We start from the raw sequence: 26,082 nt of genomic DNA, 5'->3' as shown, positions 1-26,082 counted from the left end.
GGATAAATGCCCCGTTTCACCCCCCAGATTAATGGTTCGTGGAACCAAAGAAATCTTCATCCGCGGCAGTGGCGATGTTTGGGGAACACCTCCCTGTATTGGTGCCTCCTGCCTTTTACCCCTCTTCCTTGCTTTTCTTCACATTCTCCAGCCGAATACCGATTTTCAAGTCTTTGTCTCAGGCTCTGCTTTCTGAGGTACCTTAGCTAGGACACCTCAACTTCAACCATGCTTCAGTTTTCTCCTTTCCCACACTAATCTGGCAAGCTTGTGTTCTTTGTTTTAATCAGTCCTGCTCAGAGCTTGAGAAAGGAATACTGACCTTTAACTGTCTCTCGGAGAAAACACAGTGTTCTCGTAGTCACTGATAGAAAGAAGGTTCTGCCCTCATTTTTTATCATCATCTCCCCCTTCTTTTTTCCCCCTTTGATCCAACTTCAGATAGAAAGAATAAGTGAAAGTTAAGTTTAATGAAACAAAAATTTTCAAGGCCAGTTTTGTAAAATAAAATAAAATAAAAAACACCAAAACAGAGATTTTCAGTATTATAAAATATCCATACAGTTCCTATAAGGTTGATTTATTAAGATCTGATCTGTATTTCCCAAATCAAATTTTGGAACCAGAGTCAGATATTTGAATCTAGACTGTGTCCTTGTATCTGCTTGAGAGTTCTACAAGGAACCTATCAGAAGAAATGTTTTTAAAAATGCAAAACAATTTAAATCCCATCTATTCCACCCCTGGAAAGTGTACTGCTACATTTCTTTGTGATTAGAATAAATTACCCAAGCAAACCTATGCTCTTGTTACTATTGCTATGCAACAAAATGACCTAATGCTATGTAACAAATGACCTCAGTGGCTTACTGTGGCCATTTTATTTTGCTCTCAATTTTACACGTCGGGAATTGGGGAAGGGTTTAGCTGGGTAGTTCTCGTCTGAAGGTTGCTGTGTGGTTGTAGTCAGATGGTTGTGCCGCTGTCATCCAAGAGCTCAAGGGGGCCATGGTTGTCTAAGATGAAGCATTCACAAGGCTAGCAGCAGTTGACATTGCCTGTCAACTGGGAGCTCAGCCAAGACTGTCTACCAGAGCGGCGACATTCAGCCTAGTAGGAGAGGGGAGCTTCTCACCTGATGGCACAGAAAGCACTCCAGAAAACCGTTGCCCCGCCTCCAACGTCACACAGCGTCGCTTCTGCTTCATTTTACTGATTACAAACAGGTCACCAAGACCAGCCCAGATTTTAAAGGAGGAGACAAAGACTCCATTTCTAGTGGGGAAAAATGTCAAAGAACTTGAGGGCAAGTTTTTAAACGATGTTAGATGATGTTTACTCATGGAGTTCTAAGGAAAGAGATTGCATTCATGACCAATCATACAAGGGAAGTTTCAGAGGCCAAGATAGGGTATAGATGAAAGGACTGGTTCACCTCTCTTCTTAATAGACCTCAGAACCTCAAAAGACCTGGGCACTGCATTCCAGGATGCTTCTCCCAACCTTCTCTCCCTCTTACTTCGCTCAGGATTAGACGCATGCCTCTCCCAGCCATTCTGGCTATTTCCTTTCAAATAGGTGTTTCCTCAAATAAAATCCTTACATGTTAATGAGTTGTTATGAGTTGTTGAGTTGAGATGAGATGAGATGAGTTCTCTTTTTGAAAAAAGAGAATCTCTTTCTGTATTGCAAACCTACAGACAGAAATCAGAATTCTTAAGAAAGAACTGAGAAAGAACAACTGGACTCTCAACAGAATGTTCTTCTTTACTCTCTCTGATGCAGACATATTTGTCCACACTGGGGGTGGGGTGGGGAGGCAGGGAACACTTGAGTGTAGGAAGCCCTATACCACACTCTTCTAGCTGTGATGTTCAGGAGGTAAGAACATTTCTCACCCAGTGATAGTCTGAAAAATGCAGGCAACATTTTGATTGCCCTGGCTTTTCTCAAGTACTAACCTAACCTCTGTGGCCAAGGGGTAATGTACAGAATTTTTGCATCACTTAAGTACAACCATATAATTCTCAAATACAAAGTTAGAAAGAATATTAGGAGTAACAAAAACTCAGCCAGAAACATTTGATTTCTGATTTAAACATAGCTAAATAAATAAATTGCATGCTTTCATATTGATACTATCGTCCTTGGCCACCTATACTACCTTCTGGCTATCAAAAGATGAAAAAACAAATTGAGAATAATGAAATGTGTGGATGCATTTTTACATTCAGAATGTACTTACATGATTTCTTCTGTGCCAATAATCTGAAAAAATTATCTACCACAAAGCACTCCCTACAAATAAAAAGCCCTTGTGATCTGGTCACCAAAGATATTAAACATGACTCAGTCCCTTTGGGGATGAATAAAGATATTAAAAAAAAAAAAAAGGAAAGAAAGAAAAGAAAACAATCCAGATTTGACACGACCTAAAAGAGACCTGGTCTACTCAGATGAGAGCAGGGAGAATGCACATGAAGTTTTTATTCTGAAATCCTTCTCAAAACTCAAGAAGATGAGTTGAGTTGAGATGAGTTCTCTTTTTGAAAAAAAAGAATCTCTTTTTGTATTGCAAACCTACAGACAGAAATCAGAATTCTTAAGAAAGATCTGAGAAAGAACAAAGTGAAAGTTGTATTTAAAACCTTCTCATTCTGGAGGGCGCCTGGGTGGCTCAGTAGGTGAAACATCCGATTTCGGCTCGGGTCATGATCTTGCATTTTGTGGGTTCAAGTCCCATAACAGGCTCTTTGCTGTCAGCACGAAGTCCACTTCAGATCCTCTGTCCCCTTCTCTCTCTCTGCCCCTCCCCTGCTCAAGCACACACTCCTTCTCTCTCTCAAAAATAAACATTAAAAAAAAAAACAAAAAAAAAACCCCTCATTCTGTAGAAAAGCTTTAGCAAAGATTATAAAAGTCAAATACATTAAGTACATATCAACTCTCAATATATAATTCAGCAGGCCTCAACATAACCATAAGTAAATTTTTGTTTTCTCATTCCTAGTTAAAATCTCGTGTCATGGATAAATCAAGACTTACCCCTTTTACATTTAAAGACTTACTGCATCTAAGAGCTGAATTTAGCACTAGTCTGGGTCCTCCAAAAAGCACACACCAAGAGCAGATTAACATGTAAGGATTTTATTTGAGGAAACACCTATTTGAAAGGAAATAGAGAGCCAGAATGGCTGGGAGAGGCGTCTAATCCTGAGTGAAGTAAGAGGGAGAGAAGGTTGGGAGAAGCATCCTGGAATGTTGTGCACCCTAAGGAAGGTTTGGCAAAGCTGGTCAGGGAGTCCTTGAGTCAAAGTCAGCCTATAGAAGAGATGTCTCCCAGGACAACTGCCTTAGTATCCTGCTGCATCCAGTCATTGGTGGGGAGGACCCTGTGGGAGGTATGCTGTACCTAAGCACCGTGATAAATTTCAGAGTGCAGCAGCTGGGGTCTTTGGTGAATTTTGTTCCTTGTAAAAAGAGGTCTGCAAAGGCATGTTCTCGTGACTGCCACATTGGCCATCACCTGAATAATGCACACAGCTAGAGCTATTCAAACACCTAGCAAGCAGCAGAAAGGGGCTGTCCATTTGTAAGCACACAAAGCATTTCCCCTGAGGGAAATGTACAAAACTAAGAAAGCATGTGTGCACTGAAATTCCCCATGGTTAATTCCAATACCCATCTCCTCTTTCTCTTTATTGCTCTAAATATTTCCTTTGACCATTCCTTAGGAATTCTTGCTTTTACTTCTGGGTGCTTGGGCTGTCATGCATGAGGGCTTGGGAGACAAGTGGGAGACTGTGCAGCATGCACACTGAAAGAAGTCTCTGGGTTCTCCGTTGCCCTGCAAACTAATATAAATGCTGATGCTCATTAATGCTGCTACTTTCTGCTAGTGCCTGGGAGTGTTTTTCACAGGGCTCTGAGCAGTTGAATGTCAACAATTTCTGGACTTACTTTTTGTAACTTAGTAGGAAAATTTCAGGTACAACAAATCCTAGGGTGATGAGCAAGGAAATAAAATAGCAGAATCAAATCCAGGGGATATGAAAGAGAAGTAAGTTAGCAGGCCCTGGTGAGGGACTCCGTACAAAGGTGAAAAAAACGTGAAAATGGCTCACATTTTTACCTGTATTAGAAAATGGTTGTGGACTAAATTGTTGCAGACAGCTCATTTCAAATCTTCATTAAGTACCTATGCATCTCAACCAAATAAAGCACTCTTTGACACCAGTCCCGAAAAAGGTGAGAGGAGACTTATTTGTCAGAAGTGGTAGAGAAAAAGGAAAGGATACATGGGCATCAGTCACCTCCCCACCTCCCCAACCTGATTTCCCTCCCCTAGATCAAAAGCAGTTTCAGGAACTGGGTTGTCTCTCTCAAGACAGATATGCCTGGTGAGAGACAGGACGCTAATGGCCCATTTCAGACCATGATTTAGTCATTCTAGACCTCTGTTTTCAGGTGCTTGGCTTGTTCTTAGCTGGGAAGTTGGCTTGGCTACAAAAGAATCCACTTAAGGAGCACGTTGTATGCCACAGCAGCACCCACCTCCTGAGTAGAGACACCAGTGTTACCCTGTTGTGTTCCACAGGTCACCTCCCATTAACACCTACCATTATGGCAAGGTCTGATTTTCACTGATGCCCTCAGAAGGGAGAGGAGCTTTCAATGGCTCAAGTTCTTTCTCTTAACCTAGAATGGGGAAAAATACAAATAGTAGAAATAAAAACATATTGGCTGGCTAGATTGTACTTAACTCGGACAAATCACCACCAGTTATAATATACAGCATGTTTTAGGAGGGAGGTGAGAGTGAAGGCAGTGAGACCAGCTGATTTTCCCACAAATTATTTCATGTTTGGTTTGAGGATCGAGTAAATAATAATACAAATAAATGTAATGACGTCTTACTGCATCCAAAGTGGACAAAATTGCTGTCATGCCCTGATGCTTGAAATTATAGCATTTTACATTTTAGAGAAAACTGCCTTGTTTTTATCATTTTCCACTTTTGTTTGCAAATAAAAGTCTGCAGCTGTTCTTTGTAAGCGTGTCTTTGTATTTGACTGGGAGGTGGGAGGGAGGAAAGGTCCCAACTTCTGATTTTAAAACAGAAAATCCCACATCCTGGGGAACTCCTCAGCACTCACTGGTCATGCTGTCAGGGCCTCTTTCTGAATGTAGATGGGTGTAACACGAACTGCATTGCAGGTCTGAGATGAGATTATTGGTGATGTAAGCACCTGAACCTGCCATAACAGTGGCCACTAGACACAGGTGGCTACTGAGCACTTAAAACGTGGCTTACCTGGGAATGAGGAACTGAATTTTAAGCTTTATTTAATTTTAATTTTACATTTAAAATTTGATAGTTGTTTTTGGAAAATCATTTTTGAAACAACTTGAGCATGTGAATCTACTTTTTCAGTTGTAAATTTAATGAACTTTAAATACAGATTAGGTATTTGCAATGAAAATTTGGCTTCCAAGTTGACATTTACACCATGAGTAAACCACACCTCGCATCTTGAACTTAGTTCGGAAAAAAAAGGTAAAATGTCATTAATTTCGTAAGAGTATTTTGAAGATACTGCATTCAATAAAACAAAATAAATCTCAGCAGTTTCTTTGTACTTTTTCAAAAAGCGGCTGCTGTAAAATTTTAAATTACAAGGGGTTCATTTTATTTCTAGTGGACAGCAATGACCTAGACGGCCTGGCAAATAAGAAAAGCCCCCCCAAACGGCGGCTTTTACTATCATGAGCGTAAGAATTTGGAACGAGAATCTGATTCCTTTGTGAAGATTAGCAGTGTTTAACATCTAACGTTGGGAGTTACTCATCCCGATTACATTGTATCGTATCCGTATCTGGTTTCGTAAACCCTTTACGATCTTTTTTTTTTTTTTTTTTTTTTTTCCTTGGCAACATGGAGGACTAGAAAAGAACAGTTCTGATGAAGACTAAAGGAATGGCGGGAGTAGTCGGAATGTAAGGGGAGGTTTTAGACTTGTCACTTCGGGTCTGGCGCCAGCCGTCCCGTTTCTGGATTAGCCACACCAGTGCGTGCCCCATGGCGGCTCCCAAGACCTGCGACTGACCTCGCCGTGCAAACCTGCGGCCTTTCCCGGAAGCTTTTCAGCTTCTCCCCAAAGGAGAAACGCCTGGAGTCCGCGAGGCTCCGGCGCCTCCCGGACCCTGCGCTCCGGGAGCCGAGGCCGGGAGAGGACACTCGCGGAGGCGGACACGCCGCGACGGAGCCCCGGGACGACGCGGCCCTGCGCCTGCCTGCAGGCCAGGCAGGGACAGCAGCTGCCGGACGGTGAGCCACCGGGGAAGGCGGCCGCACTCGGAGCCTGAGACGCCAGGAGCGCGGCGGGCACACAGCGGGCAGGCGCGCGGAGGCCGGAGGCGAGTTCCACGCCCCTTTCGAATCCCCGAGCGGAGCTGATGACGAACACAGGGCGCGACGGCGCACACACCGCCCCGCGCTCGCACGACGGTGCGTGCAGGCAGCGCGAGGGAGCCCCGGGCCGTCACCGGCGCGACCAGCGTTCCGCCTCCTCCGCTCCCTGCGCTCCCGCCACCTCGGCAACTCGGCGCCCGCCTCCCGCCTCCGTCCGCGGCCTCCGCCGCAGCGAGGCTCCCGGCCTCGCTCCTGTCTCTTTAAATGGTGGGGCCAACGGGCCGCCCCTGCAGCTGCTGCCTGGGTGGCCCCGCGCGCCGCTATTGAGGGGCGAACCAAGATGGCGGCGGCTTTGGCTTCGTGAGGAAGACGGAAGAGGCGGTGGCAGCGGCGAAGGGAAAGGGACTTCCAGGAGCCAGGAGCGCTCGTGCGCTTGGGGGCTCTCGCAGTCTCCCGCGCAGTGGTAGCAGTTGCAGCAGGAGCAGGCACCCCTCGGCTGGGGACATCTGAAGCAGGGGAGCGGAGCGGAGCCACTGGCTGCGGTGGCAGGGCCAGGTATAAGGAAGGAAAACATGGCGGCGGCGGCCTGAGGAGGCGGCGGCGGCGCGGGAAGCGGCTTCGCGGAGATCATGGCGGAGGCGGGAGCAGGGCAGTGACCGGCGCCTCGAGTTCCTAGCGCATCGGGGCGGGAGGCTGCGAAGCGCTGCGCGCCCCTGTCGGGGCGGCCGGGCTCGCCGGGCCTGGACAATAGCGCCGAGGAGTCGGAGGCGAGGAAAGGCCGGGGCCCAGAGCTCGGGCCCGGGAGCGGGCCATGCGGGCGGCCCCGCGGCCCCGCAGCGGCCAGCGGCGGCAGTGAGGCTCGGGAGTCCTCCGCTTGCGGGCGTCCTCCTGCCTTGGCTCCCGCCTGTCCCGGCCCCCCTTCCTGGGCGACGCCAGCGGGGCCTCTGCCCCGGCCCCCGGGCGGCACGATGACCGACACCCGGCGGCGGGTGAAGGTTTACACGCTCAACGAGGACCGGCAGTGGGACGACCGGGGCACCGGGCATGTTTCGTCGGGCTACGTGGAGCGGCTGAAGGGCATGTCCCTGCTTGTCAGGGCCGAGAGCGATGGTAAGTGAAGCCCTTTGCGGCGGGACCCTTGCTTCCCCTCCCTCACCCCACCCCGGCCCTGGGCCACCTCCCTGGTTGGTTGGGGCTAATGCGGGAACGGAGGGGGCGACTGGGGCTGGGGGCGACTGCCGCCCTCGGGGAGGACGGGCCACCAGGAAGCACCCCAGTCCTCCCGGAGCTAGCTGCACGGGGAGCGCTCGAAATGTCTTTTTCCTCCCAGCGCTTGGTAGCACTTGCGGGGACGAGGGGAGCCCAGCACGCTTGAACTGTGCTGCCTGGGCGTGTGGAGAGGTCGGGGGCCTAAGATCAGGAGCCCGGACTGTTCTTTTGCACTGGAGTGACCTTGAGAAAGGCACTGATTAATCCGATCTTCTGCCTTAGTTCACTCATCTGTAAAGCAGGCGTGAAACTTTTTCGGAGCGAAGAAAGTTCTTAGGTGTTTCAGTCTTTGGAGAACGTTTTGCTGTGCTCCCCCCCCCTTTTTTTTTTTAACTTTTTCTGCTACAGTTTTTTTATCGTGTTGCACGTTGGCAACACTAGTTCATGAATCTGGCAACTCTGCATTCGGCAGAGAAAATGCTGCTTTGCCGTGAGAAGATCGATTTGTGTCCCCCCAGTGTTGTCTTTAACACAAATACAGATTTTTGTGTATTGTTTGTGTAAACTTCTTGTATGTAAGCTTGGAATAATTTTATACGAGCTGTTTTTGTTTGTTTTTGATTGCTTAAATGTATATTCATTATTTGGTTGGTTCAATTAACAGGTGGGGAGAAATTGGCCAATAACTTTAAAACCTTTTGAATCCGCCTTAGTGCCCGTGCTTCACATGTTTTGAAATAGCCCTCCAGGTTCAAAGACCCAGTTGTTTGAAAATAAGTGTTTCATATTTTTCAAGACTTACTTTATTTAGGGATTGCCACTTCTCTCTCTCTCTGTGGCATAGCTTGAGTTTCACTTAAGATGTTCACGTCAGGTGAAAGTGTTTTCAAATTGTTTCTCCCGAATTTGAAAACTTGTCTTGTTACATTAGTGTATAATTTCACTCTAGCTGTTTGTTTATTAGGATTGTAGTTGTTCTGTATCAGAATTATTACAAACTCGTTTCAAGGAATTTTAATTGGACTTTGAACCCTGAACTCCCCATTCCATGAAAAACAAACAAGACTCACCCTTCTGTAATTGAACACTCAAGGGACATCGATTTTCAATTTGATTTGAAAAATTGTAATTTGGAGTTATATTGGCCACAGGTTATCTTTATAAGGCTACCCAGAATAGCCCAATTGGAGAGATTATTTCCTTTGGGAGGGATTTAAAGGATTTTGAATACATTGGGAATATTTTTCTGAGGCCTATTATTTGCCTCTTAAAAATACAAGTTTGAATGTGTTAGCATGCTTTTGTGTGACTATCACATAGTCACCACTACTCTGACATCTCCTCCTTTGCATGTTTGGAAAACTTTTTACATAATGAGTTGAAAGAATGGGCTTTGTAGGTTCAGTTAACTTCCAAATGAAAGTGTGGGTAGATTTGAGGTCAATTCTTTGAAATCTCATAACTTAAAATAACATGTTTAACATTCACATCATGTATTTAATTGGACTCATTATGCAGAGTATTTTGTTTAAAGTATTAAGTGTTATGTTTTAATGTCCTACTATACTAGGAAATCCTACTGTTCTAATGTACTGATGTAGGGATCTGGTTGTTTCCCATTTTTATTTTTACCTCTTTGGAAATAGCCCCTAAACTCCCTTCCTCCCTTTGGTAAGTTTGGAACTCTGCAATAAAACAGGTTGAATGGCAAAAACAAAATGGTTTTAATTTTTATCCATTAGTTTTATTTATTTTTATTAATTGATAGAGAAAAAGCTGAACTAAATATAACTGATGTGCCTTTGTTAAATTTAAGATAAAGGAAAACTAAATCCAAAGAGTGGGTTTAGAAAATTCCAGCACACTTATGGAATAATGTCGTAAATAATCTCTAGTTTGGGGGCGCCTGGGTGGCTCAGTCAGTTAAGCATCCCACTCTTGATTTCGGCTCAGGTCATGATGTCACAGTTTGTGGGATCGAGCCTTGCACCAGGCTTTGCACTGACAGTGCTGAGCCTGTTTGGGATTCTCTCTCTCCCTCTCTGCCCTCCCCAACTTGCGCATGCTCTATCTCAAAAATAAATAAATATTTAAAAAAAACAATTTAAATAATCCCTAGTTTGGTTAATGTTTTTTCTAATAGGAAAACTCCAAATAGGATTCAAAGTAAAAATTTATTGAGTACCTGCTATGTGCCAGAGACTGTTTACTTGTGTCATCTGGTGTAGGTACTGTTATTAGCTATATTTTGCAGATGGGGAAACTGAGGCTCAGACAGCTAGCCTATGGCTTGAGACTTATTATTTAATTATCATTAACTGTTTATAGTGTGTTTTAAATTCCCATTATTGCTGTCTACTTGCATTTGCTGCTTTATACTTACAGACTCAAAGCTTATTTCAAAGAACATAAAAAAAATTTTTAGCCTAAAGATATTTAAAATTATAGTTTATCTTCATGCCAGATGGAAGTTTTTATATGGACTGCTAATTTGGGTCATCCATTATTGTGTGCTTCTCCCATTCTCCATTATAGGATAATTGAGAATCTCTGTATTTATTGTGGTGAACAAAATGGAAAGTATTTCTGATTTTCCATAAAATGAGCCTTTTATCTCGTTAGAGGCCTTTATACACTACACCGAAAATCAGGAAGGCCACTTCTGAATGGAAGTACTTGTGGCCTCTCTGTTGACAGGGTGCATCTTTGTGTGTAAGTATGTGCCTTTCCCCTCTGAACTGAGTGGCTTGGCAAATCTGTAGCCCACCTTGCCTTGGAGGAAGGAATGTCCTGCAAGCCATCGAGCCCATTTTTTTGGGGTTCCTTATTCAGTAGTTCATAGTGGTAAAATACTTTGTACGAACACAACCCTTTCTTTAATGAAGATAGATTACTTCATTTCTCAGGTACCTGCAAAATTCCATCTAACAATAAAAATTACTTGGTATTGTGTTTTTTTTTCTTCTTTCAACTTCTGCTGTACCTGTTAAGTTGCTTGAAGTGAAGGATAATAATGTCATCCCTTACCTTGCCCTCTCAGTTTATTATTTCAGATCATTCTAACGTCTTATTGTGGCTTTTACCACTTCCATCTTCCAATTTTAGAATTGATAAAAGAATTTGGAATTTCTCCACATAGTGAAGGCTGTCTTTTTTACATAAATCATATCCATGTTCTTTTTTTCTGGATTACTTGCCAAGCATCAAGAATAGTGTTCTTACATTTGGTTTTTACCTTAGGTTATATTAAGTAATTTTTACATTTCAAAATAGTTTCACCTATTGTCTGACTTACCTATTTCAGAGTTTAGAAGGTTAAATTTTCAGTATTACTTGGGGCATGAAGAAAATGAGACGGGGAAGTGTTTTTGTCAAGGCAGAACTGCTACTGTGGCGAAAACTAGAATCCTGTCTGCCTCTTGTAGAACGTAGTAGTAGGTAGTGGCTCACCCCCACTATAATTAGAAAAGGAGGTCAGAACACTTTAGGTGGAAAGCCTGTTTTGTTTGGGCTGTTGTGGTGATTTGAACAGAGATAGTAACAGCATTTTTTTTTTTTTTTTTCGCTCTCATAAATTAGTAAGCAGTATAGAATCTTGTGTACAGTTGGCATTCCAGATTTAGCTGCTAAGGAGAGCTCGGTATCAGTAGTGGGAGAAATATTTCACTTTGAAAAGTCCATTTAAAGCCCCCTGTTTTGTTTTGTTTTTTTCTTATGTAGACCTACTTTTGTAGAAAATCAGTAGGCCTAGGGTGAGCAAACCCTTATTTATCATCTGTTGCGGGTGGTAACTTCGACAGTTTGAAGTCCATCAGCTAGGTCGGGTATAGGTGATCGGGCTGGAGTGTAGTGAAAGTTTGACATAGGCGTGGAACCTCTTTAATGTAATGCCACCATTTTTCTCCCGAGGCTTCATTTCAGTTTTTAAACGCTGTGTGTAACTTGAGCCACAAAATCAGGAGAGAGGGACTTGGAACACAGAATTGCTATAGGTTTAAAGTGTACGCTGCTGTCCTATCCAGATGATATTTTGGACTTGAAATAACTCATTTTTGATGGTGTTTTATTTCCTCTAATGAAGCACAGTACTGAAGCTCCTGCCCTTAGTTTTGAGCATTAAGGACAGTATACCAGAGATGAGTAGATGTTAAACTGCTTACCGTGGAGTGACAGCTGGACCTGTTCATTCTGAAATCTTTAATTTATCCAAATCTAAACTGTTTCTTTTCTTTTTTTCTTTTTTTAATTTTTTTAATGTTTATTTATTTTTGAGAGAGACAGAGACAGAATGCGAGGTGGTTAGGGGCAGAGAGAGGGAGACACAGAATCCGAAGCAGGCTCCAGGCTCTGAGCTGTCAGCACAGAGCCCGACGCGGGGCTCGAACTCACGAGCTGTGAGATCATGACCTGAGTCAAAGTTGGACGCTCAACCGACTGAGCCACCCAGGCGCCCCTAAACTGTTTCTTTAACAACCTGAACTTGATTCGTTGGTTGATACTGAAAATAGAACCATAAAAGTTATAGAAACTGTAACATCTCATTTCTCCAGTGAAAGGAAATGCTATCTTCTAATCAAGTGAACTTTCTAGCTAAATAACACTTTATCAGAAGATTAAAAATCTTGGGGCGCCTGGGTGGTGCAGTCGGTTAAGCGTCCGACTTCAGCCAGGTCACGATGTCGCGGTCCATGAGTTCGAGCCCCGCGTCAGGCTCTGGGCTGATGGCTCGGAGCCTGGAGCCTGTTTCCGATTCTGTCTCCCTCTCTCTCTGCCCCTCCCCCGTTCATGCTCTGTCTCTCTCTGTCCCAAAAATAAATTAAAAACGTTGAAAAAAAAATTAAAAAAAAAATCTTAACAGTTTTCTTGGAGTGTTTTCTAAGTATTATTTGCTACAATATTTTTCTTAAGCAATATAAACCTGTTGATTAATCTTTCATTGAAATGTGTTTCTGGATCATTGTTATCATTACTAATTTTTCTACTATTCAGCAGCACAGTGATGCCAGTGAAATGATATTTTGACCATGCTTTAAAAAAACAAGTACTGAGTGCTGGTTATGTAGTAGATGCTGGGGTTGGCACTTGAAATTTTTGGTTAATACAACAACCCTAGGGATATCATTTTTTCTAACCATAAGTCTTGCTCTAGTGACTCTTTGATTAAATAGTTTAGTTCTGTGGTCTTTTTTTCCTGCACTCAGCCAGAAATCTAGATTTTTTTTTTTTTTTTTTTAATGTAACGTCTTTGCATTTTAAAACATTTGCATGAATTCAGTGTATGAATGTGTGTTAGACTACAACCCAAACAGGCTGTCTGCTGGCTGGATCCAGGCGGCAGGCACTAGTTGTAGGTTCTCTGATTCAGACACTTTTGGAATGATGCTTCACTGGTGTGCTACCAACTACTTCTCATCCCACTCCCTGGAGGTATTTGTTTTGATCGAGGTGTGTTGGGAATTGGCAGCAGGATACAAGAATAGATTCAAGGAATACATTTCATTTTACAGGAGGAACAAAGATGTCATGAAGCAGGGAGGTAAAGTTTTTAATGACCTCAAATCTATACTCATTGTTGTACTAAATGTTTTATTGTCCATCATTCTTATCTATGTTTGACAACTTCTACTTACAGTTGTCTTGGTGATGTTCTGAGTGGCATTTTCCCTCCTATACCATTGTTCCCCCGTTTCCTGAGTGTACAGACCTCCTTTTTGTCTATATATTTAGGGCATCTATGTTAAGATACACAGATCTGTCCTCTAAAAGCATAGTAAATCATTGTATATGTTTAATTCCTGCAAGTATACTGTTGCTGGCATAGAGTAGCATTTCTGTAACTTTCTTTCCCAGGAGATCTTTATACTGTTAGAACTTGGGATCCCCCAAAACTTTTGTTTTATGTGGGTTGTATCTACTGATATTTGCCATATTAGAATTTAAAACTAAGACTTTAAAAAGCTTTTCTTAAGTCAGAATTTAGTGAGAAGAGTGTCTCTTGTTTCATAGTTTTACAAATCTCTTTAGTGTCTGGTTTAATTTCTTAACCTGCTTCTGCATTCAATCTTTTGCAATATCAGTGTCAACACTGAGAAAAGTAAGGGTGAAAAAGGTAAATAATATTTTAGTCATATTATGAAAATAGTTTTGATTTTCCAGACTCCTTGAGGTCCCCCACTTTGAGGACAGCTGGCATAGAGATTGTTTCTAGGTTTTTACCATTACGGACGCTGCTAGTGACCCATTTGTTCGTATACTTGGCACTGTGTGAACATGTAGGCTAATTTCCAGAACTGTTAGACCAAAGAGTAGTATGTGTTTAAAAGTCTTTTAGATACAGATAAAGTGACCCTCCCCAAAAGTTGTGCTGGTTGTCAGTCTTGGTATTAGTAAAAAAAAGAATTAATTAATTAAATTTTTTTTTAAGTCTGTGTGCAAATATGGACTCGTAGGCCTATCAGAGCTTCTTTGACATAGACTCCGACAAGCATTTGCTGTGTAGGAATACACTTTAGCTCACCTGAGGGTGTTTGATTTTGCTACTGGTCTGAATGATAGATTCTGCAGTGGCAAATTGAATTCCATGTATTGATGCATTCCTTTTAGTTTGATCATGGTCTTCATTTTTCTTTGTGTCCAGTATATCCTTGCCAACTGGCTTTTCTCAAGTCTTTGATATTGGGGTTTGCTGTGTAGGCTTGTCTTTCTCTAGTCTGTGTGACAGAGTGTCTTTGTCAGATGAGGAGGAGGTGTCATGGAGAGGGTGAGAGTGAATTCTTCTTGGGAGATAAGGCATCTTTTATTGGAGAGGATGGGTATGTTTCTCAAATGAAGTTTGGGTGGAGACTCTTGTGCATATGTGCTTCAGTTATTAAAGTAACATTGGACCTACCTGGTATCAAAAGCACGTGTTCTCCTTAATGAGAACCAACTCTACCTCCTGCAGTGTTGCTTGAGGTCTGCTGCTACGGATCATCTTCCTCATTTTCCCCTGTTGTCTCTGCTACCATGATAAATGCCTCTCACCTACAGTTGAACTCTATATCCCCAGCCATACCCATATATTACTAGGATGAAATGGCTATTCCGGGTACTGTAGCTATAGCAACTGAGACAAGTAAACTTGGGAGAAAGGATTGTGTTAATGCGTATTAACACTCAACTGGTTCTTTTTCAGTTAATTGGAGAAGTGCTCATAACTTGATCTAGTAGAAACTAAGAGATAGGGGAAGGGAACCTACCTAATAGATAGCCTAGATATAAAACTAGAAATATGTCTTTGTTATTATCTTAGCCCCCAAACTAAAAGGCAGTCTTCATGCTTCACCCTCTGCAGCCTACTTACTGCTTTCTTAGGGAGCATGGTATTTGGGGACCAGAGCTGGACTTCCTAAGGTGGTATATTAGGTCAAAGCCATGGGATGTGACTGAAAATGTGTTTCAGAATATACTTCCCTTTAACATCTTGAGCGGCCCAGAAAAAAGAAAAACTTGCCAACATCAAAAGCTTCTAGTTATGTGCTTATTCTTGCTTTAGCTAGGGCTTTTGGAGGGAACACTTGAATTTGTGGTTTTTCCTTTCTAATTACCCTTAACCCTGTAATTTTATGGAGAGAGAGTTTTGAAGCAAATGCAAAAGGAGTTGGTACCTGAAAAATAATAGTTGTACCACTACCACTTTTTGTTCTTAGAGCGGCCAGGTCAGGTGTGTGTCTGTCTGTCTTTCTTTCTTTCTTTCTTTCTTTCTTTCTTTCTATTGAAGTATAGTTGACACACTGTTACAGGTGTGGTTTTCGAAAGCACAATTTGAAGTGGTAACTCCACCCCTCTGTTTACCCCTACTCTTGAACTTTTTAAAAAACTTTTCAAGTGTAATACATCAAAAAGGCACATAGATCGTAAGTATTCCGCCTGATGAATTTTTGTAAAATAACCAGCACTCTGGAAGCCTGTCCCTTCTCAGTCACTATCTCTACCCGTGTATGAACACCACAGGTTAATTTTTGCTAGTCTTTAAATTTTATGTAAATAGAATTATATGGTAGATATTTATAAGATTCACATATTTGGTTCACTCATTAACACTGCTATGTGGTATTCTACCAAATGAGTATTTACACTTTTTCAAAAACATTGTTCACATGCCATATAATTCACCCATCCAGAGTGTATAGTTCAGTATTTTTCAGTATATTCACAGGATTATGCAACCATCACCACAGTCTAATTTTAGAATATTTTGTCCTCTCTGACAGAAATCGTGTAACCATTAGAAGTCACTACCTATTCACTCCCCTTTCCTCCTCAGCCCTAAACAATCACTAACCTACACCTCTTTCTCTGATTTGTACACTCTGTACATTTCATACAAATACAGTCATAGAATATAGGCCTTTATGATTGGCTTCTTTCACTTGTAATGTTTTCAGGTTTTATCCATGTTATGGCATGTATTTTTTTTTTTTTTTTTTTTTTTTTGTATAGCTGAATAGTATTTACGCATTAGTTTTTGGACATTTGGATTGTTTCCACTTTTTTGCTGTTATGAAAAAGTGCTGCTAAGAAACTACATGTACACATATTTGTGTGACCATACATATGTTTTCATTTCTCTTGGGTATATACCTAGGAGTGGAATTGCTGGTAACTCTAGCAATTGAGGAACTGCCAAACTGTTTTACAAACTGGATGCCTTTTTACATACCTCAAGCAAAATGTATGAGGGATCCAATTTCTCCACATGGTTGGCAACACTGTCTTTGATTATAGGCATCCTAGCAGGTGTTAAATGGTCTTATTTGTGGTTTTTATTTGCATCTCTTTAATGACTAATGATGTTGAGTATCTTTTCTTATGCTCATGGTCCGTTTGTATATCTTTGGAGAAATGTCAGTTCAGATTTATTGACCAAAATTGGGTTGTCTTTTTATTATTTAAGTTGTCAGAGTTCTGTATAAAAATCCCTTAATCAGATATATGATTTCAGTTATTTTTCCCCATTCTATGGGTTGTCTTTTCACATTCTTGATGGTGTTATTTGTAGCACAGATTTTGATTTTGATCCTATCCAATTATCATTGATCAATGATGTCCAATTTTTTCTTTTGGGTAGATCATGCTTTTTTTGCAGCTTAACTTGTTTGTTTTTTGTTTTTTTGTTTTTTGGTGTTTTTTGGTGTTTTTTTTTTTTTTGGTTCATTTATTTTGAGAGAGAGTCCACATGAAAGTAGGGGAGGGGCAGAGAGAGAGAGAATCCCAAGCAGTTCCTGTATCGTCAGCAGAGCTTGACACGGGGCTCAAGCCCACGAACCATGAAATCAAGACCTGAGCTAAATTTGGACACTTAAATGACTGAGCCACTGGTGCCCCTGTGCAGTTTAACATTTATTCATTCATTCATTTAAATGTTTGTTTATTTTGAGAGAGAGAGACACACAGAATCCAAAGTAGGCTCTGAGTCAGCACAGAGCCCGATGCGGGACTTGAACCCATGGACCGCGAGATCATGACCTGAGCCAAAAAGTCAGACGCTTAACCAACAGAACCACCCAGGCGCCCCTAATTTTAAAGAGGCATTACTTATTTTGGTTCTAAGACACAAGACCTCTTGGATCTTTAATCCAGTTTCAGTCTGTTATTTATGTAGTTTTTTGAAGATGGATTGTTTTTGAGGATGTGATAGGTATTTCAAAGTAGGTTTTGGGAATGTATTTTCTGCTAGAAACCACGTTTTGAGTATAATTGTATGCCACAACTCATCTATAAAAAGTTAAGTTTGATCCATAACGTACCTGAATACTCTGATTTCACTGGGAAACGACAGATTGCAATTTCTGTTCTAGTATTTACAGGAAACAGTGGAGGAATATTTACAAAGATAGTTGAAGGCTTTTAATAATGTTGACTCTAGATATTCATGTCCTTGCTGCTTTTTCTTGTTATGAATGCAACACTAGACAACTTCTAATTACAAAATTTAAAAGTCCAATAATTGTGCATAAAGAAAATTGAAGCACGGGGAAATTTATCAAAGTTTAGTTTTTAAGGGGAGTCTGGGTGGCTCAGTCGGTTAAGTGTCTGGAGCCTACTTCGGATTCAGTGTGTCCCTGTCTCTCTGCCCCTCCCCTACTCATTTTCTCTCTCTCTCTCAAAAATAAATAAACTTTTTTTTTTTTTTTTTTAAGTTTACTTCTGAGATAGAGTGTGCAGAGAGCAGGGGACAAACAGAGAGAGAAAGAATCCTCAACAGGCAGCACAGAGCCCGATGTGGGGCTCGAACCCACAAACCGTGAGATCATTACCTGAGCTGAAGTCAGACACTCAACCGACTGAGCCACCCAGGCGCCCCAACAAAGTACTAGTTGTTTTCTGAATATCGCAAGTCTTATGGCCAGGGGGGAAAAATACAGAAATGTGCAAATTAAAATTAGTTTACTATCAGAAAACAATTGATTATTTGAAGATGGAGAAGTGTGGCAATTCTGGAACAGAAGTAAGAGACTTTCTGAAGGTGAAGCGTAATGTGGGGATGTACTGGGGAAATGGATCGTATCCAAGTCCTGATGTGTTTCAGAGATTTAAACCCAGGTCATCCTGCTACGTGCTGTGCCATGTCACTACTCTGTGCTGCCCGTAAGGTGTTAGATTTCTTTTACCACCCATTCCTCACTCTTCAGATAATTGTGTTCTTCTTGTTAAAAGTAAACATAATATATCAAGTATTTGTTGGGTTACAAGTTTTATTATATCTAAAATTGTTTTTAAAACACTGTTTCCTTAACTGAAGTTACATTTGTATCAAGTGTTCAGGAAAGGAAATGTGTGTGTATGTGTGGAATGTAATTGTGCTGCTTTGCAATCACATAATGGAATGTTTTGTTTTGTTTTTCTTTTGTTTCCCAGGTTCTCTGCTTTTAGAGTCCAAAATAAATCCTAACACCGCATATCAGAAACAACAGGTAAAAATGTGAAGATGTTATGTTTTACCTTGTATGTTATCCTCTCAGTTTGGTGATTAAATGAAAATTTTACCATTGATTACTTGCAATGAGAAATTCAAAACAGGTTACAACATACTTTCCTAGTCTAATTCTAAAATGTGATTTCAACCAATCTCTATATAAAGCAATCATTTTATTTTAAATTAAAAAAAAACTTCAAGTTAAACTTAGTTTATATTTCAGATATTCTAGCAACTAAGATTTAATTCTCAAAAGTTAAAACTAAAACAGTATAGTTTTCTGGTTTCTCCCTAAAGAAGTGGCTACTGATACAATCAGCTGTTAACACAACGAAATGGTGGAAACTGCTTTCTTTGCTGTTGTAGATGCTAGTGCAGAAGGGATATTTCTGTCCCTATACAGCAATCCAGTGTAGGTAAGAGTCTGATTTCTTACATAGCCTGAATAGGACCTTATGGAAATATAACAGTGATGCAGTTTGGTAAGACAACTTTTAGTTTCAGTATGCTCTTTCTTGTATCCTTCAGAGAGCAAGTGATAACTGAAAGTAAATCTTTCTCTATTTGGTACCTAGTAGCACTATCATCAAAGGGTATTTATTCAGAACACACATACACACACACACACAGATCCACTGAGTGCTGTACAAAGCCAGTAAAAGCAGTATCAGTCCCCGCATTGCCCTGAAGGTATAGATGTAAAATAATTTAGACTAAAGGCTATTACCAATGCATTCATATGTGTATATTACTTTATAAATATATTAATCTATAAATAAATTGTAAAGTGCTTTGCTTCATCACTGACCATTAAAATACTACTAGAGGAAAGTTAGTGTTGGCTTTGCACATTAGATCCCTAAAGATTGTGACTTGGTTGAGGTCACACAGAGAGTATATGGGAAAGCTGATATTAACTCCTAAATCCGTTTAGTGGTGATGTATTTGTCCAACAAACATTTGGTACAGTTGAAATATTTTCTTGATAGTCTAATGTTCTGCTAACACCGTTGCATTTAGTGATCTTAAGAAAACCATTAAGAACCATTAAGATTGGTTGATTGGAGTGGCTGGAGACTAGAGTATTTGCTATTGCTATTCTATCCCTAAATACATAAATTAGTGTTTTGAGGTTTTAGTTAGTTGAAGAGTAAAAGTCATCTGAAGAAAAAGGAAAGATCAAGTCTATTTTGAGGATGAATGAAGAGCTCCGTATGTCTTAACCTATAGGTTAATGTTGGATGATAAACAAGATGATTTTAGGCTCTTTAAGGAAAACAGAAGAGCAATTCCTAAAAATTTTCAAACTTCTAAATTTGTCAAATGAACAGTTAAGAGCATATGTCTAACTGTGCACTGATATTTTTTTGAAGGTTATTTCTGTATATTTTTATTTAACTTTATTTTTTATTTTTTAAAATTTACATCCAAATTAGTATATAGTGAAGCAATGATTTCAGTAGATTCCTTAATGCCCCTTACCCATTTAGCCCATCCCCCCCCCACAACCCCTCCAGCAACCCTCAGTTTGTTCTCCATATTTATGAATCTCTTTTGTTTTGTCCTGTTTTGTCTCTTAAAGTCCTCATATGAGTGAAGTCATATGATTTTTGTCTTTCTCTGACTAATTTCACTGAACATAATGCCCTCCAGTTCCATCCACGTGGTTGCAAATGGCTAGCTGTGCACTGATTTAAGCCTGTAGATGAATCTGAATTTACATTGTACCAGAGTAATTGCTTATGGTTGTATTAAATCTGTCTTATTACTAATGTGATCATTGGTTTTAGGTTTGTTCCAGTAGGTGTTATATTATCAGCAATTTTCACAACAGTATGTATTCTACCTATTTTAAAGATGAAGCAGACTCTAGGGGGTTTCCCAACTGACTAATTTCTGGTGTGTTGATCTTACAATGTTAATATAAATTATTTTGAGTTTGAACTGCTACTCAGTCACTGTGGAACAGATGCGTGCCTGGTATCTATGATCTCTAGAAGTTCTTGAGGACAGTAAAAAGGAGTCTTTGAGCTGTTTTTTAAAATTTTGAATAAAAATTGTGGATTTATTCTATTAGTAATACTGCACAGCCTATTCAAATGATCATTTATTTACTTCTGGTTGGCATCACTGTAGTTCAGCGAGAGACTACTGGTCCTCATGATGGACAGTTACATAATTGACTGAAAGGAATTAATATGCCGGTTAGGAGACAGATTTTTAATCAGGGGATCCATCTGTGTACAATAAGGGGTATCTTTGATAGGGAAAAGTATTAGAAGCTTCCTCCATGTAGACATATCTTTTAAGTTACCTTAAAGATGGACTAGTCATGTTTCCTTCTTAATACAGGAACCTTTTATCATCCTGGTAGATGCTCACCTAGCCTTTGCTTGGCTCCTTGCAGTTATTTCTTAGATTGAATTATGTTTTCTTTATGTTGTACTCACATCCTCCTAATTCTGACTTCTAATTCTTTTCTTTGGACCAGCCTGAAAAAAAATGCTATATGGTAGCTGTTCCATTAGGCTTCTTTTTGAATGTAATTCTCCTTGGTACCATTCAAAATTTCATATATGGGTCACAAACCTCTCTCAGTTGGAGGGCTTATTTTTGAAATAGTTGATGACTCCGGAACAGTGTATATGCTTATTACTGTCAGTAAGTTTGAAAAGATATCTTAGACCCTGTAAATATTTTTACTATTCATTAAACTTATTACCATTAAATAAAAGCCTGTCCAAGTAGGAGCAAAGGAGTTGTGGGTGGTAGGAGCATCTTGCTTTTTGAACTACAGCACTTCGGTGAAGGTTAAAAAACTTTCTGCCCAGATAAGTGCTCACATATTACAGATTTAGCCAGTAATTTCATGGGCTTCAGGTGCCCCAGGTAAAGAACATCCAATGTTGACAATAGAGAGATGAGAGAAGGAATTTTGTTTATTAATCCCATCCTCCTAACGTGCCCTAATTAATGAATGCTCAGGCTTCCTTTCTGGGCATTGTGACTAGAGCATAAAATGTAACTAGTGTGCAGGCAAAGGATTGATACAGTGTTTAGGTATGTATCTTTTAGTACATTTAGATTGGTCGCTTTGTAGTACTTTTTATTTATTTGTTAACTTCTCCTTAAGGAAAACATTGTTTTCATTTTATAGCCAGATATACAGAGGCTTGGCAATTACCAGTATGGATGTTGCTGAGTACTGTTCACACGCAATTCCTTGTTGCTTTGTTTATTTAAGCCTTATACTTTAAAGTAGTTTGTGATAATGATACTAATCAGACTTTTTTTTTCTCTCAAGGATACTTTGATTGTGTGGTCTGAAGCAGAAAATTATGACTTGGCCCTTAGCTTTCAAGAAAAAGCTGGATGTGATGAAATTTGGGAGAAAATATGTCAGGTAATTTTAGGAAACTAGAAAGTTAACATGCTCTCTGAGTATATTGTTTTTTGCTGCGCTTTTAGCTAATGCCCAAGATTTTAAATAGCATTTCATATTTCTTAAATTCACTGTTGTCTGTGAAAAGCTTGATTTATAGGCAAGTGCAGTTTATTTACCTCAATCTGTGCTGAACTCCACACTTTCTATCCAGCTGTCTTTGAGAGCTCCTCCATGAGTGTTCACTAGTGTCTCATTTAATAGTTCAGAACCGAACATAATCTCATCTGAATCTGTTCATTCTCCCATCTCCCTCATCTCAGTAAATGCCAGCCAGTTGCTGAAACCAGAAACTTGTGGGTCATATTTATCCTTCCTTCATCACTTAACATCCATTCGGTCCTTCAATTACAAATTTTAAATTCGTTCACTTCTCTTTATTTTCACTGCTATCACAATTTACTAAGCCACTGTCATTTCTTGCCTTGTTTATTGCTTTCACCCTGACTGGTCTTCGCAAATCCATACCACAGCTAGAAGGATCTTTTTAAAAATGCCAATCTGATCTCACTTTGTTCAGTAACTTCTAGTAGTTCTTTACTATCTGTTCCACCTCATCTTGCGTGTTCTCAGTTGATTCTGGAATTTCCTAGTGACTCTGGTACCTCTGGTCACATGATCTCCACCGTCTTGTCGGGTATGCATTTGTCATGCACTCTGTTTTGCATTTATTATATGCTAAAGCCACTGGCTCTTGTTATAGACTCATTTAAACGATTGCATCCTAAGGACAGTTGCTCAGTCTCCACATTTATTTTAATTGGAGAATAATCTTTAGCAGGTTCTTTAATTTATTGGTTCTCAAAGTGTGGTCGTCAGACCAGCAGCATGACCTGAGAACTGATAGAAATGCAAATTCTGAGACCTACTGAATCAGAAGTTCTGTGAGTAGGTCCTAGTAATTGTATTTGAATTACATTTGAACAAGCCTTCCAGGTCACATTTTCTCTGTAAAGGGCGGGATAGTAAATATTTCAGGCCTTGTTGGCCATGCAGTTTAACAGCCATTCAACTCTCCTGTTGTAAAATGAAAGTAGCCACACGTGATGCATACCTAAAGAGTGTGGTTCTCTGGTAATAAGATTTATTTACAAAAATTGGTGGTGGGCCATGTTTGGCTATCATCTGTCAATTCCTGTTTTAGGTGATTCTCAGTGCCCCCTGAAGTTTGAGTGCCATCGCTTTAATAAAACTGCAGTGTCCTTGAGGCACAGTGTTTCCTTATTTGCAGAATTTATTTCTGCTTGATCGCCTATTCAGCTGTGTTCTTCACATATTAACGTGACCAACAAACTGTCCCTTTTTGCTAATGTGTGAAAGACTGACATTTATATCTGAATTCCTTTTTTCTTCATTCTTGTTCTTTGCTTTCTTTCCCATATGTTTGTTTTCATAGCACTTGCCTCCAGATTTTGTCCTGTGTGTAGTAGTTCTCCCATAGAGAGAGGAGATTGAAGAGCTTGGTATACTAAGGGCACCCATTGCTCAGACAGACCTTGTTCTCCTTCACTTTTCTGAGTTGAACAAGCTCACCCTGGACACAGTCTATTAGGGCCCATACTTACACCTGGGACTTCATGTGTTGCTGTCATGACAGGCTTTAATAAATTTAATAAATTGCCTTTAATAAATTGTCACATCCTCACTATATGTATCCTTAGGCTGTAATTCTTCATTTACACTTGGGCCACAGGTAGTAGTATTTGTATACTTTGTCTCTAGTAACTTTCCTGGGACTCACTGGCTATTTTATGATTTTCTGATCTTCCCCTTCAACTTGTGTGTACTTTAGATTCAAATTGTTGTTTCTCAGTCAGTCTTTCATGATCCTGTCTGTACTTCTTAATTTCTAGATCCTAGCTCTAAGGAATGCATTACCTTTTGCTCTTTTGAGATCTTAACATGTTTTTCTTACTCTTGAACTCTGCTCGTTTCTTGATCTAGAAACAGCAAAAAGTCTCCCCCATTTTCTAGTATCCTCCTTGATAGTAGATACTAGGTTTGTGTATATCGCTTCTTCCTTACACTTTTCATGGCCTCCACATTCTCATTTTCATTTCATTTCATTTCATTTCATTTCATTTCATTTCATTTCATTTCATTTCATTTCATTTCTAAGACTTATCCTTTCTCTTAAGGAAGACTTGTAGCTTATTCTCCCTTTCTTCTGTTTTCATTCTTCATTACTTCTCTGAAAGTAAGGCTGAAACGTATTTGTCAAATCATTACAATTCCACCTTGATTCCCTGAGTAGATCAGATTCCAAGAATATCCTAACCACGGTTTGATTCCCTTCATATTTGCAGATAAACTCAAGATAGCATTGTCATTACAGTAAGGGTTTTTGTCCCTTTACATTTGGTTTTTTAATCAAATGCTACTGTATTTCTATAGGTAAAGGCATAGCCTGAGTATCAGGAATCTAAAGCTGTTTTGAGAGTTTATGTAGTTAACAAATCCAAAGCCAACTTGAGACTATGGCTGGTACAATCCGTGAATGTGCCTAGTTGCCTTTCAGTGGTTGTTGCCCACTGGGTTAAGGTCAAGATGATATCAACTTGGAGCATAATTTCACAACCTATTCCAGGCCTTCTCCCCTTCCAATATCCATTAACAGTCTCTCTTAAGCATGCTAAGCAATTTCAGTTTCTTGGCCGTTTCATATAAGGTCTAAGTTTTCCATGCCTTTATCATTCAACTTGGCCTGTTGGGCTGCTAAATTTAGTGACAGTGTCTCAAATTATAGGGCTAAGATAGCAAAACTTATTTTATTTCAAAATAAGTCTATGCCCTTTGGTAAAAATATCCTTTTACCTTAAAATGTATTTAATTGTGAACCCTGAGAGCCCATATATTGACATTAAGTTGGGGCTTACAACACTTTTCGGGCTTCTTGGAAGGGATCATGAAACCTATAGATTTGGGTGAACAGAAAGGAAAACTTCCATGGTTTGGTTACTTTTAGTAGATAACCTTGGGGACTCTGCTCTACTGTGCTCTACTACGTGTATGTTATAGTTGCTTTTTATAAATAGTTTCACTTTTGTGTAAATATGCTTGTTTCCCATAGTTTTTCTTAACTGATATTTTGGGGCCACCAACCAGCATTCATAGCATGTCACTGACCCACTTTGGTCCAAAGCCAGTTTGCACATGTCATTGGCCCTTGCTTTCAGGAATTGATATTAAAATTTTCCTTGTAGCTTATAATTAATTACATGTTTTCTGTGATCACAACATTATGATGTTTGATATTTATTTGAATTTTACTTAAACTTTGGTGGCTCTCCTGGCATACAGTGCTAGGATTCTTAAAACATCTCTTGTATTCATCTAAGAATATCATTTAGATTTGCTTGATTATATTCTATGACAGCCATCGTAAATCTTATTTAATAGGTTCAAGGAAAGGACCCTTCAGTGGATATCACTCAGGATCTCGTAGATGAATCTGAAGAGGAGCGTTTTGATGATATGTCATCACCGGGTTTAGAATTGCCATCTTGTGAATTAAGTCGCCTTGAGGAAATTGCAGAACTTGTGGCATCATCTTTACCTTCCCCCCTGCGTCGTGAAAAACTTGCACTAGCACTGGAAAATGAGGGTTATATTAAAAAGCTCTTAGAGCTTTTTCATGTGTGTGAGGATTTGGAAAATATTGAAGGACTGCACCACTTGTATGAAATTATCAAAGGCATCTTCCTCTTGAATCGAACTGCTCTTTTCGAAGTTATGTTTTCTGAGGAATGTATAATGGACGTCATTGGATGCTTAGAATATGATCCTGCTTTATCACAACCACGAAAACACAGGGAATTTCTAACAAAAACAGCCAAGTTTAAGGAAGTGATTCCCATATCTGATCCTGAGCTGAAACAAAAAATTCATCAGACATACAGAGTTCAGTACATCCAAGATATGGTTCTACCTACCCCTTCAGTCTTTGAAGAAAATATGTTATCAACACTTCACTCCTTTATCTTTTTCAATAAGGTAGAAATTGTTGGTATGTTACAGGTGAGTTAGATCATTTTATTTTCCTACTTAGAGATACTTCTTGAT

At 40.1% G+C, this 26,082-nt stretch overlaps 1 protein-coding gene and 1 long non-coding RNA gene across 3 annotated transcripts in view; one reads left to right on the top strand and one right to left on the bottom strand.

Annotated features, from left to right (window-relative positions):
* Nucleotides 1-447: 447 nt before the first annotated feature.
* On the bottom strand, nucleotides 448-6,416 carry LOC122223059. The gene is made up of 3 exons (XR_006204025.1): nucleotides 6,108-6,416; nucleotides 4,620-4,698; nucleotides 448-1,110 (listed from the first exon to the last, which is right to left on the bottom strand). It is a non-coding gene; the product is annotated as an uncharacterized LOC122223059 (long non-coding RNA).
* Nucleotides 6,417-6,518: 102 nt separating this feature from the next.
* The window catches only part of PPP4R3A (protein phosphatase 4 regulatory subunit 3A), a 38,162-nt gene continuing 18,598 nt past the window's right edge, over nucleotides 6,519-26,082 (top strand). For both annotated transcript variants that reach the window (XM_042944101.1, XM_042944100.1), the window contains exons 1-4: nucleotides 6,519-7,522; nucleotides 18,521-18,576; nucleotides 21,883-21,981; nucleotides 25,420-26,037. In XM_042944101.1, coding sequence (XP_042800035.1) covers nucleotides 7,381-7,522; nucleotides 18,521-18,576; nucleotides 21,883-21,981; nucleotides 25,420-26,037 — 915 coding nt within the window. In that variant the 5' untranslated portion in view covers nucleotides 6,519-7,380. The remainder of the gene's footprint in view (nucleotides 7,523-18,520; nucleotides 18,577-21,882; nucleotides 21,982-25,419; nucleotides 26,038-26,082) is intronic.

The sequence above is a fragment of the Panthera leo genome, chromosome B3 (genome assembly GCF_018350215.1).
Source record: "Panthera leo isolate Ple1 chromosome B3, P.leo_Ple1_pat1.1, whole genome shotgun sequence".
NCBI classification, from domain to species: Eukaryota; Metazoa; Chordata; class Mammalia; order Carnivora; family Felidae; genus Panthera; species Panthera leo.
Note: the sequence above shows the minus strand (reverse complement) of the source record. Positions and strands in the feature narration are given on the sequence as shown.